At 45.9% G+C, this 13856-nt stretch overlaps 1 protein-coding gene across 2 annotated transcripts in view; it reads right to left on the bottom strand.

The window, feature by feature from the left end:
* TBL3 (transducin beta like 3) overlaps positions 1-13856 on the bottom strand; it is a 57503-nt gene that overhangs the window by 32947 nt on the left and 10700 nt on the right. For both annotated transcript variants that reach the window (XM_070760954.1, XM_070760956.1), the window contains exons 9-12: positions 12930-13026; positions 11434-11642; positions 10526-10667; positions 1069-1127 (exon numbers count right to left, since the gene is read on the bottom strand). In XM_070760954.1, the coding sequence (XP_070617055.1) occupies positions 1069-1127; positions 10526-10667; positions 11434-11642; positions 12930-13026 (507 nt within the window). The remainder of the gene's footprint in view (positions 1-1068; positions 1128-10525; positions 10668-11433; positions 11643-12929; positions 13027-13856) is intronic.

Genomic DNA, 13856 nt, shown 5'->3' with positions numbered 1-13856 from the left:
GATATGCATAATAAAAAATCGGACCAAAATCAATACAACCCCTGTCTGAGTTCAATCCACTTGATAATTACCCAGAAACTTACTAATATTACAATCTATGATTATGTTTCACTAACAAAAACAACAAACATAATCAAACTAAGTCGTCACAACCCAAATGCCTGCTAGCTTGCAGGTACTCTCCCCCCCCCCTCTCTCTCTCTTTCTTCTCTCTTCCTTCCTTCTTTCTTTTCTACCCCTTTTCTTTTCACGTTATTTTTGGACTATCAAATATTACAGCTGCAAGATTATCCAAATAAGAATACTGAATACAAAATATTTACATATGGACAAAATACTTGGAATGTGTATACAATAATATATAAGCTGTGATATAATAATACTGTTTACCCCCTCCCCCTTCTCTTTTTTGTACTCCCATCCCACTTTTCCCCTGTTTTATTTCTTTTTGTATAAACTAATAAAGTATATTTAAAAAAAAAAAAAAAGAAATCAACAGGCATCGGGAGCTCCTTGAAAAAAACCCGAAGGGACTTATTTCCTGCAGGACCAGTTTGGGCAGGACCTGAAAACCAGTCATGGGATTCTGCAAACGGCCTTAAGCGCAAGCCAGGCGTCCGAATTGCAATCACAGGACCGCACTGGGAGGGGAGGATATGAACTTTGCAACCAGGTCATGAACACCTACGTGCACGTCCGCTACAGCTCTGAACGTGCCCAGGAGGGGAGGAAACATGGCGACTATAAGCCCCCTCCCTCCCCCAAACCAAGTGTCCTCGGGGACTGTCCGGTTCTGAGTCTGCTCCCCTTCCAAAAGGGGAAAGAAACACAACATGGATTTTCCAACAAGTTTTGAATGGGAAACTTTGCAACTCTCCAAATTTTGTTCGTGATTTCCCAAGAGGTCACGAAGAACAGTGTGACAGCTTCCAGCTTAACAAGACACGTGAAATGTCTTCCAGTTGTTAAAGTTGCTTAAGTCCAACAGCTACTATGCAGGAGTTCCTGGTTCAAACTCTAATATTCCTGTTACTTCTGAAATGAATGAAAAATTAAAATATTTGATACCTTTGAACAGCTAGCAAATAACTTCCCCTTTCGGAAGGTGTCCAAGGCAAGGACAGTATCTGCAAGAAAGTTGCAGGGGACGATTAGATCACATGGACAAACACAGTAGAAGACACAGATTTTGAGCAATCATTTCATATTGATAATCAGATAATCATTGCAATTGAACTAACAACACCCTGGCCAGTTATTTGTTAAGTTTTCAAGAAGTCATGGAGTGCTTGCAAATATTTCTTCATGATGATAAGCTGGAGGTATTTGGCAGCAAACATAGTAGTTTCTAAAAACTGATACAAATCTGAAAAAGGGACTTTTTAAAAATTTTTTAGCATACGACATATACAATACTCAACACATAAAATATACAACCAGAAATATGTTTAAATAAAGCATCAGTGTATGTATGCATGCATGTATTTATGTGTGTATGTATGTATGTATGTATGTGGTCCTATGGTTTTGTGTATTAGGACAGAAGTCTTTAAACTTGGCAACCTTAAGACTTGAGCACAGAATTATTGGAATATAATTGGACTCTGGATTGATGAAATACTAAGTTTGAAAATAGAAAAAACTCCGGAATGCTTCTTTTCTGGGTATTCTTAGACAAAACTTGCCTAAAATCCAAATACACCTAATCATCCATCTAACTACTGCAGCCAGATTAACATTTGCGCAGTGGTGGAAAAATGAAGACATACCTCCTAAAGACGCAATAATTAAAAAAATTAAATACTGTGCAGAGATGACTAAATTAACCATGCTAGTCAGAAATGAAACTGTGTCCTCATTTAATAATTGTTGGGATCCCTTTTACAGATGGCTAAAAAAAAGAGAGAATATTACGTTGTAATATCGAAATGATTGGTATAAATTTGACCAGACACAAATCCGGTATATATTTCTTTTTTATTCTTTTAATAGTAATAAGAGATCTATATAAAGATAGAATATTTACTTTTATTTTCAAAATCTCTATACTTTGATTAACTCAACGCTTGAATTTACCTATCTATATGACCAATCCGATCCAAGGTAATGAGCTAACAAATTAGAAATTAGTTCACGTTTTCAACACAGCTTCACCGTAGACCCTCGCCCACCCCTTTATCTTCTTTCTCTCCTTTCTTTCCTTTGTCTTCCTACCTTTCCCCTCCTCCTTTCTCACTCTTTCCCTATTTATTCTTTATCCCTCTTCTACCCCCCTCTCTATAAGTCTATACGTTTATAAACTGTTATATATTATACTATACTAAGATTTAACTGTTATCTGTTTTGATTACTCTTTTTATGTTTTGTATATTTGTAAATAAAATATTTTTTTTTAAAAAAGACTTGTGCTCTTCAACTCCCAAATTTCTCCAGCCATCACTGCTGTCAGGCCACCTGACCACAGTAACAGCGATAGGGATATGGAGGAGTGAGAGAGAGAGAGAGAGAGAGAGAGAGAGAGAGAGAGAGAGAGAGAGAGAGAGAGAGATTGGTACCATGGCACATTCCTTGTGCGGAGTCCTAGATCGACAGAACAAGGAAAGAAACCAGCACTCCCTTCCCCGGTTTGGTACATGTGATGCACTTGTGGGTGTGGGGTTGTGATAATGAACTTTAACCTAGATAAATACGGAAGAGAATTCCAGTGTTCGTATGACGGCATCGAATCCACACATGGCTTTGATAATAAATCAAACTTTATGTGTTTACACAGCAGTGGATGCTAGTTGGTTCGCTGACAACAGATGCCCACACTCCAATTCTCTTCCAAATCATCTGGTCCTCAGCAATTCTTTAAAAAATACAACCTCAGGTGAAGAACAACACAGGGCATCTTATACCATGTCGTCCTTTATTTTACAAAAACAAAGTGGAGAAGCCCTGTGAAAAATGTAACCAGACCCCAGGGATGAGTTCCACTTGCCTCCGCCACCGGTTTGCATCGCAATGATGTCGTTTGGCGGGCCCCAGGGGAAGAGCCTTCTCTGTGGCGGCCCCGGCCCTCTGGAACCAACTCCTCCCGGAGATTAGAACTGCCCCCACCCTCCGTCTTTCGGAAACTACTCAAGAGTCATTTATACCGCCAGGCATGGGGGAGTTGAGCTAGCTCTTCCCCCTAGGCCATTACAAGTTATGCATGGTATGTTTGTGTGTATGTGTGGTTTTATAATAGGGGGTTTTAGTGGCTTTTTATTATTGGATTGTACATGTTGTGTTTATTATTATTGTTAGCCGCCCCGAGTCTGCGGAGAGGGGCGGCATACAAATCCAATAAATTATTATTATGTGCCTGCTCACTCCGCTCGCGTCCCCTCGCGTGATCCCACTTCCAATCGTGCTCAGAAGGGGGATTCAACCCAAAACATAGCCCAGGAGCTGATTGGCTGTGCTTCGAGTGAAGAAATAATGGGTGGGAGGGCTTTTTTCAAAGCACAAAATGAGGAGAAGCCATCCAAACACAGGGAAATCGCCCCAAAATTAAAAAAGAAAAAAAGATAGCTGCGAGCAAGGGCCGGCAAAGACAGAACCAGTTCGGGCAATTTGGTCCACACCGGGAGGAACCCACCTCTGGTGCACCCTGACTGCTTCCACAGGTAGGAGGAGCCCAAGGAGCAGCCGGGAGTTATTAACCTGGGGGCCTTGATCAACCGAGCATCACAATTGTGACAACCTGTAGAAAAACCAAAGTTTTAGGAGTTTGCTGGTCCACAGCATTGAGATGTGTGTTCACACAATGCCAAAGAGGAAAGTAATCAGGAAAAATTCAATGTCCGGTTTGACGTTGAAGCAAGAAACGTAGAAACATAGAAGACTGACGGCAGAAAAAGACCTCATCTAGTCTGTCCTTATACTATTTCCTGTATTTTATCTTAGGATGGATATATGTTTATCCCAGGCATGTTTAAATTCAGTGACTGTGGATTTACCAACCACGTCTGCTGGAAGTTTGTTCCAAGGATCTACTACTCTTTCAGTAAAATAATATTTTCTCATGTTGCCTTTGAACAGCTGGAAGATAGTGGCCACCGCCGTGCCTGGCAAAATCCAGCCGGTAACCACTGCCGGGAGACCCTACGGGGTCATAGCCACTTTGTCGGGGCAGTGAGGGAAGGAGAGGCACTTTGCTGACCGCGAGGAACTCGCAACTTCCTTATTAGATCCGAAGAAAACTCTCCTGAACGCCAGCAGGGTTAAGGGATGGCCATTTTTGGTAGTCACAAAGCTGGGACAACCAGGGCCACAAGATTTTTGCTGGAGTGGTTTATGGACAGAGGATTGGGATTAGATGCGATAATTACCAACTTTTACTCTAAAGACCTGATGTAAAAACAAGAATATTAAAAGATAACTCCTAAACCTAAGATAGCAGCGACATAACACACGGAGGAAAAAGTACTGAAAATTAAAAGGTGAAAGAAGCCCAAGGGAAGCTATAAGACATAGAAAGCTTGAAAAAAGCTCAAACAATTTGAAAAGTGATTTTCGGGAGAAACCGTTTTACTTATTTGTATTTTAAACCCCTTGGATTTATTGAGAATCAGCTGTTTTTGACAGACTGCTTAATGCAGGATTGGGGAACAAGAGTGCCATCTACTGGAAGAAGAGAAGCACTGAAGCTCTATAACAGCAATACAGTGAACCCTCGAGTTTCGCGTCCTCAAGGATCGCGAAAGGGCTATTTCGCTAGTTTTCAACCCGGAAGTAAACTACACCATCTGCGCATGCGTGCCCTTCCACGCATGCGTAGATGGTGGAGTTTCCCCGCCGGGCAGAGGCTTCCCTGGGTCTTCCCCCTCTTGCCACGGTAAGACCCCAGCGGCGGTGGGCTGGAGCGCGAGCTTGGGGCAGCCTAGCTCCGCTTCCCAGCTGGGAAGCGGAGCCGGCAACAGCGTGGGCGGGCGGGCGGCGCGCGCGAGCTTGGGGCAGCCTAGCTTCGCTTCCCAGCTGGGAAGCGGAGCCGGCAACGCGCGCGCGCTTGGGGAAACCCCAGATCCGCTCCCCAGCTGGGGAGCAGCCCCAGCAACGCGCGCAGCGCTTGGGGCAGCCTAGCTTTGCTTCCCAGCTGGGAAGCGGAGTCGGCAACGCGCGCGCGCTTGGGGAAACCCCAGATCCGCTCCCCAGCTGGGGAGCAGCCCCAGCAACGCGTGCGCGCTTGGGGCAGCCTAGCTTCGCTTCCCAGCTGGGAAGCGGAGCCAGCAACGCGCGCGCGCTTGGGGAAACCCCAGATCCGCTCCCCAGCTGGGGAGCAGCCCCAGCAACGCGCGCGCGCTTGGGGCAGCCTAGCTTCGCTTCCCAGCTGGGAAGCAGAGCCGGCAACGCGCGCTTGCTTGGGGAAACCCCAGATCCGCTCCCCAGCTGGGGAGCAGCCCCAGCAACGCGCGCGCGCTTGGGGCAGCCTAGCTTCGCTTCCCAGCTGGGAAGCGGAGCCGGCAACGCGCGCGCGCTTGGGGAAACCCCAGATCCGCTCCCCAGCTGGGAAGCGGCCCCAGCAACTCGCGCGCGCTTGGGGAAACCCCAGATCCGCTCCCCAGCTGGGGAGCGGCCCCAGCAACGCGCGCGCGCTCCCCAGCAACGCGCTGCGGCGGTGGAAGTAAAAACACCATCTGCACATGCGCAGATGGTGTTTTTACTTCCGCACCGCTACTTCGCGAAAAATCGATCATCGCTTGGGGTCCTGGAACGGAACCCTCGCGATGATCGAGGGTTCACTGTACATAGTAAAAGTGAACTCAAGTCATACAGTCTAATACACAGAATAGAAGTAACATCATCTGGAAGGTGGCCTGGCCATGTTAGAAGATGACTTGGATAATTTGAGAGTATTTAATGAGTTTCTCTCTTTTTTTCTTTGTTTCCTTCTGAAGACTTTTAAAAGGAACTAACTTGCAAATAACTAAATTTTATTAAAATTGGCTAATGGACTATGGAGTCCTTGGAGAGGGGCGGCATACAAATCTAATAAATAATAATAATAATAATAATAATAATAATAATAATAATAATTATTATTATTATTATTATTATTATTTTTTGAAAGTCTGGAGAAATCTATTGGATTAACATAGATTTGGACTATTAACGTTATTCAACAGAGCACTCTACGAGCATAGTTCCCTCTAAGCTGAGCAGTGAGCAATCGCTCACTTAAAAATCATCATCAACTCAGAGTTTTCCAAACCTGCCCAGAAGCCGAGAGGGAAAGAGTGAGAGGGAAGGAGAGAGAGAGGAAGAAAGGAAGAGAGAGAAACAGATAGAAAAAAGAGAGGAAGGAAAAGAGAAAGAAAAAGAATGGGAGTAAGGAAGAGAGAAAGAAAATCAAAATCTAGTTTGAAACTAGCTCAACTATTTAAGTGGCATTTTGATATTGATAGAGTTGCCCTATTATGAGCTCACTGTTATAGACACACAGTACAGTGAACCCTCGAGTTTCGCGTCCTCAAGGATCGCGAAAGGGCTATTTCGCTAGTTTTCAACCCGGAAGTAAACTCCACCATCTGCGCATGCGTGCCCTTCCACGCATGCGTAGATGGTGGAGTTTCCCCGCCGGGCAGAGGCTTCCCTGGGTCTTCCCCCTCTTGCCCCGGTAAGACCCCAGCGGCGGTGGGCTGGAGCGCGAGCTTGGGGCACCCTAGCTCCGCTTCCCAGCTGGGAAGCGGAGCCGGCAACAGCGTGGGCAGGCGGGCGGCGCGCGCGAGCTTGGGGCAGCCTAGCTCCGCTGCCCAGCTGGGGAGCGGAGCTGGGGTTTCCCCAAGCGCGCGCGCGTTGCTGGGGCCGCTCCCCAGCTGGGGAGCGGATCTGGGGTTTCCCCAAGCGCGCGCGCGTTGCTGGGGCCGCTCCCCAGCTGGGGAGCGGAGCCGGGGTTTCTCCAAGCGCGCACGCGTTGCTGGGGCCGCTCCCCAGCTGGGAAGCGGCCCCAGCAACGCGCGCGCGCTTGGGGAAACCCCAGATCCGCTCCCCAGCTAGGGAGCGGCCCCAGCAACGCGCGCGCACTTGGAGAAACCCCGGCTCCGCTCCCCAGCTGGGAAGCGGCCCCAGCAATGCGCGTGCGCTCGGCTCCGCTCCCCAGGAAACCCCAGGCGCGAGCAACGGGGTGGGCGGGCGAAGGGCGGGCGGCGGTGGAAGTAAAAACACCATCTGCACATGCGCAGATGGTGTTTTTACTTCCGCACCGCTACTTCGCGAAAAATCGATCATCGCTTGGGGTCCTGGAACGGAACCCTCGCGATGATCGAGGGTTCACTGTACAGTATTTTATTTTGAAATTCTCTGAGGCAAAACAGGGTGGGTTTTTTATTTGTTTGTTTGTTTGTTTGTTTATTTATTTATTATTTCTGTGCCGCCCAGTCCCAAAGAGACTGCCGCTCAGACACTATACTTTTCCGCCCACCCCCCCAAAAAATTAGAGGGAACACTGTCTACGAGTCAAACACACATCAGAAGGGTGAGTGGGGGGCTTGTCAGGTGGGCGGGGCTGCATTTGATGTATAAGATGCACCCAAAATTTCACCCTCTTTTGGGCGGAGGAAGTGTGTCTTATATTCCAAAAAATTCAGTACAGTGGTACCTCTACTTAAGAACTTAATTCGTTCTGTGACCAGGTTCTTAAGTAGAAAAGTTTGTAAGTAGAAGCAATTTTTCCCATAGGAATCAATGTAAAAGCAAATAATGCGTGCAAACCCATTAGGAAATAAAAGCTCAGAATTTGGGTGGGAGGAGGAGGAGGAGGACAGTCGCTGCCCAGAGCGAAGGGAGCGTTTCTTTTGTTTATTCACTCTCCAAACACTCAGTGAAAATGGTTCTGAAGACGAGGCAAAAAAGTCTTGAACACCCAGTTCTTATCTAGAAAAGTTCTTAAGTCGAGGCGTTCTTAAGTAGAGGTACCACTGCATATGATATTCAAGAAATAGATGAGAAATTAGAAGAAATTCAAAATGAGATGCAAGAAACTAAAAATAAAGAAGAGAAAGGATTAACAAGTAGGAACCGATCAGATAACTCCTCAAAAACTTAAAATAGAATAGAGAGAAAAGAGAAAAACGTTTCCCAAAAAGAAAGATTTAAAAAATAAAAAGAAAAAAAATCTTTTTTAAAAAAGTTTTATTAATGGGTGTTCAAATAATATAGGCGAAAGTGGCAAACGATATTCGGAAGGAAATGCTCAGCAGAAACAAAAATATCAAAAAGAACTAGAAGAATACAAGAGAGAGATAAAAGGCTGAATAAAAAGTCAATAAACAAGGGGATTTTAGAAAGGTTAAGAGATGATGGATAATGAGAAGATATATTAATAAAATAGAAAAATACTAACAGGGAAAATAGTTTTATACATATTCATACACACACACACACACACATATATAGTACATATACATACATACATACATACTGTTCTGTCTGGGTTCCCCCAGACGTCAACGCCAACTAAAAAGAGTAGCCAGACACGCTGGTAAAAAGCAAAGTCATTTTATATCTTTGAAAACAAACACAGAGAACAAAAACTGTTCTTACAAACTGGAATGCTGTGAAGCTTCACAGAAGAGTCACAACGGCCAGACAATACAACAGGCTTCTTGCTGGCACGCACACCACTGTAGATAATAAAACCCACGCCTTCCCCAAGTTTTCAGCCTTCAAGGCCACAAGCCAGAATCAGGGATGCCAAGGATCGAAGCAAGGTCACAGGACTCCCAAAAGATAACTCTCCACAATACAGGAAGGGCGGGCCTGCCTTTTCAACCTTTCTGAGGAGAACCCTTTGTTGTGCTGCCCTTCTCTGCCTCATATCTATGATGGCTTGTGCGTTCTCATCTAATGACTCCAGGCTACTCGCTGGGGAGAGCTCCCCCCCGGGGGTCTCAGGCTGTTCTCCCTCCTCCTCGTCCTGACATTCCTCTTCCCCGTCTGCCTGGTCCTTCTCCTCCTCCTGTTCCTCGTCCTCCCCCTCTGAGCATGGAGCCGGCAGAGTTCCAGCCGTTCCCTGAGGAGCCTCAGGCTGAATCACAACACATACATACATACATACATACATACATACATACATACGTACAGGGGTGGGCTATTGCCTGGACGGGGGGGAACACAATGGGGCAGCGAAAGTGGAGTTTGTGCTCCAGCCAAGGAGCGCAAGCCTCTCATACCAGCCGCCAAGCACACTGGTTGAGGAGTCAAGATCTAGGCTTGTTTTGAAGCCACAGGACCTGGGGCATCTTGTAGCCATAGAGTTGACCCTGAACTTCTCTGCACACTGCAGTGTTCTAGAGAAAATGCAAAACCACCGATCAGACAGCTAAAGCCTGGGAGACCCGCTGGGCGCGTAAACAAAGGCCTATAAGCTTCAATGAACTGAAGCAGTGCAAAGAGTGGGCCAAAATGCCTCCACAATGATCCGAGAGACTATTCTATATTGTCTATTATCTATTGTCACTAAAGGTGGTTCTACAAGCTAAGATGTATTTAATTCTTCACACATGGTTTCTCCATTTTGGCTTTTATATTTTTTTGTAAAATAAACGATGACATAGTGTGATATATCACGCATTGCTGTTAATCTGAGATTGTATTTAAGCTGCCAAGTACAGATGAATTCTGGTATTGGAAAAGACTCCTGAGAATACCCCCTATAGCCAAGAAAACGAATAAATGGATCTTAGAACAAATCAGAGTTTTCTCACGAGAAACTGTTCACGAGAAACCTCCGGAACCACCTGCTACTGCACGAATCCCAGCGACCGATAAGGTCCCACAGAGTTGGCCTTCTCCGGGTCCTGTCGACTAAACAATGTCGTTTGGCGGGCCCCAGGGGAAGAGCCTTCTCTGTGGCGGCCCCGGCCCTCTGGAACCAACTCCCCCCGGAGATTAGAACTGCCCCCATCCTCCCTGTCTTTCGTAAACTTCTCAAGACTCACTTATACCGCCAGGCATGGGGGAGTTGAGATATTCCTTCCCCCTAGGCCATTACAATTTATGCATGGTATGTTTGTTTGTGTGTATGTTTGGTTTTATAATAAGGGTTTTTAGTTGTTTTAGTATTGGATTGTTACATGCTGTTTTTATCATTGTTGTTAGCCGCCCTGAGTCTAGGGAGAGGGGCGGCATACAAATCCAATAAATAATAATAATAAATAATAATAATTCTGTATCTGGACACATTATGTGCAGCTCCCAGTATGGGAGTTGCATTGGCTGTCAATTTGTCTCCAGGTGCAATTCAAGGTGCTGGTTGTCACCTACGTGGCATGAGACCAGGTGATCGCCCTCCTTATTTCCCTCTGATCCCCCCCCCCCCAGACCAGGGAAGGTCAGGGGATGTGGCAGTCCCATCTGCTAAGGACATGCGTCTTGCGGGACCCGGGAGAGTTAAGAACAGAGCTGGTTTCTTTCTCCGTCTGCCAAAAACTGGACTTGCACACTCATCGCAGTGTAAAAAATAAAAAAATGGAAACTGCCCGTGTTTCCCGTCACTCACCTGAATGGCCTGGCAGAATCTGGCAGTTTGAAGAGGACAACTCAAACACTTTCAGCTGGGGGCTGTTGGTTGCCACAACTATGTGTGAGTCCTTTGGACCCAGGAACCGGACATCCAGCACTTCTCCGTTATATCCTGAAAGCTAAGGGAGAAACGTAAGCACCATGTATTATTGAATATATGGGTAGCAAATAAAGTCAACAAATAAGTAACTAAATAAGAAGTAATAACCAAAGAATCTATCAATTGCAAGAAGGCTGAATGTAGGTAGGTAGGTAGGTGGGTGGGTGGGAGGGAGGGAGGGAGGGAGGGAAGGAAGGAAGGAAGGAAGGAAGGAAGGAAGGAAGGAAGGAAGGAAGGAAGGAAGGAAGGAAGGAAGGAAGGAAGGAAGAAGAAAGTCTTGTCCATTTTGGAAGAGGGCCCAGGACAAAAAGCTCTGTCCTGGCCTAGGCTGGCTGGCCACACGGACTGCTGAAATCAGCTCGGTGCCACACTAAATGCCTGGCAGTCTACAGCATGGTCAGAGGACAGCAAGGATCACAGCTATGGGTGGATGAAATTCTATAAACTCAGCACAATGCATAAGACATGGGGATAACAGAGATGCTTTCTTTAAATTTCATCACTGCTCAAAATCAAACACAATTCCTTGCAAAAACTGATGATTGTGGGAAATGTTTACTTTTTAATTTTTTTTAAAAAAAATGTTTCTATTTAGCTTTGGGGTCCGAGGTGTGCAATCTGGGAGATGGGGGTCTGAACCTCATAGAATCTGCAGATGCCACATCCCATTGTTATGTTCATAAATGTTTTGGTGACAACAGAGCGGCCCACATAGAAACAATACTTCCAAAGGCCAACGGGCAGCTGTCTGCCTTGCTGCCTTGGGAAGTGATAAAATCGGGTACCTGTTTCTTGAGCTCCAGCGTCTGTGCATCGTACAAGCAGATGTTGCGGTCGACGTTCACGGACATCAGTTCACTTTTGACTGACACTAGACTGCAATGCATGAGGCTGTGCTGTCCAATCAGGTCCACTTTAGACTCTGCTGGCAGGTGAGGTAGGGACTGGCTGTGCACGCAGGTAGCGGTGGATGCGTCCCACACCCGGAGGACCCCTAAAGTGACACACACAAATCGCCTGTCACCCAGTCACTCCTAGAACTGGCAAAAGTGGAAACCCAGGCATCCCCCTCCCCGGGAGAATGGTGCGCATTTAAATAAAACCCAAAATGACTGTTAAGGAGACCTGCAGGGGGCTGGATTTGGAGACTTTAAAGGTCTTATAATTCTGAGTTTAAGAGTCTCATTTTGTCCCTTGGGAATCATCTCTCTTTCTTGGGTTTCAGAATTTGTGAGAGGCGGAATGGCTGTCTCGAACCCCTTAAAGCCTCTCCCAAAGCCCTTCGCTTCTTGCACCTCCCTCCCCAAATAACAAAATACAGTAATCCCTCGCTACATCGTGGTTCATCTTTTGCAGATTCACTACTTTACAAGTTTTCAAAGGGGGCTTAAATCCATTAAACCAACTGAAAATTTAAAATCCATTAAAAATTCATAAATAGAGTACAGTGATCCCTCGATTTTCGCGGGGGATGCGTTCCGAGACCGCCCGCGAAAGTCGAATTTCCGCGAAGTAGAGATGCGGAAGTAAATACACTATTTTTGGCTATGGACAGCATCACAAGCCTTCCCTTAACACTTTAAACCCCTAAATTGCAATTTCCCATTCCCTTAGAAACCATTTAGATTATTAAGTTTATTTTAAAAAAAATTATTAAAGGCAGACGAAAGTTTGGCGATGACACATGACGTCATCGGGCAGGAAAAACCGTGGTATAGGTAAAAAACCCGCAAAGTATTTTTTAATTAATATTTTTGAAAAACCGTGGTATAGACTTTTTGCAAAGTTCGAACCCGCGAAAATCGAGGGAACACTGTACTACTGTACTCTATTAAAAAAACTGGTAGGCTATCACATATAGTTCCAGCTGAGAAACATTATAGAATGACTGTTTAATGCAAAGGGTGGGTTTTAAAAGTCCAAATACTCGTTAAACACATAAAAAAATATTTTCCTTCAACTTCACGGAAATTCGTTTTTCACGGGTGGTCTTGCAACGCATCCCCTATGAAAAACGAGAGATAACTGTAGTGCCAGAAAGTGCACTTCCCCCTATCCTGAAGATGGATCATTGGTGTGTGTGTGTGTGTCTGCTTCAGACCAATGGCTGCCCATCCCCACCCACCCACCTTTGGATGGAATTACCTGGTGTGCCTCCCCCCCTCCAATGCAAACGCTCACCTTCAGCCTCTTCCCAGGCAGGGGAGACAGAAGGCTCACACACCCCACACCCCCGCCCCTACTACTTGGATGAGGAGCCCATCATAAAAGCTTGACTCACCTTTGCTGCCGGCAGTGAGAAAGTGAGTGCTGGATTTAGTCACACCCAAGTTTGATAAATCCAGTTCCTCTGGTAATAAGACTACGGATTCAATGGTCTAAGGTGGAAGAAGAAGCCAGTTTGAGTGATCAGCAAAGGTGTCAGGGAACATAAATTGCCAACAGAGTGCATTGAAGTTCACAATAGGTGACTCTCATATTACTACTGTCAAAGTTTACCCAGGAACCTAAAACCCCAGGTAAACTGGGAACGAACAATCCATTTAGATCAGAGGTCTCAAACCTGGGCCACTTTAAGACTTGTGGACTTCAACTCCCAGAATTCCTCTGCCAGCTTTGCTGAGGTGAGGTGTTGAGCTTCGCTGGCTGAGGAATACTGGGAGTTGAAGTCCACAAGTCTTAAAGTGTCCCGGATTTGAGACCCCTGATTTAGATGGACCGAATAAGGCTCTTTGGGTGGGGCTGAGGAGAAGGAAGGAGCCTGTCCATCAGAGCTGCCAGTGGGTGCCAGTACTCTCCTCCACGCAACCTTTCTGGGCAGAAAGTGGGACAGGGGACTTCTGGAAGGGACGAAGGCAGGAAACTCCAGTTTATTGATTTATTCATTTAAAATGTAGCCGTTCAGCTTCTGGGCCCCTGAAGAAACCGAGGTGGCATTGCAGCAGAGGTTAGTGGTCAGTGGGCAAACTCTGGCCTGTGCCACCTTTCTAGATAAAGGAGAGAGCATGAGAGGTCTGCTGGTACTCCAGACAGCTGCTCCTTGTAAAAGTTGCAAATGTAGACAAAAAGAGACTTGCTTAGCGGATTTGCAAATTAAGCTGGAAAATTTTGGATCCAGAGCCTTTTAAATATTAATACAGTAGTACAGTGATCCCTCGAGTTTTGCGATCTCGATCTTCGCGAAACGCTATATCGCGATTTTTAAAAA

Source organism: Erythrolamprus reginae, chromosome 9 (assembly GCF_031021105.1).
Source record: "Erythrolamprus reginae isolate rEryReg1 chromosome 9, rEryReg1.hap1, whole genome shotgun sequence".
In the NCBI taxonomy this organism is placed as follows: Eukaryota; Metazoa; Chordata; class Lepidosauria; order Squamata; family Dipsadidae; genus Erythrolamprus; species Erythrolamprus reginae.
Note: the sequence above shows the minus strand (reverse complement) of the source record. Positions and strands in the feature narration are given on the sequence as shown.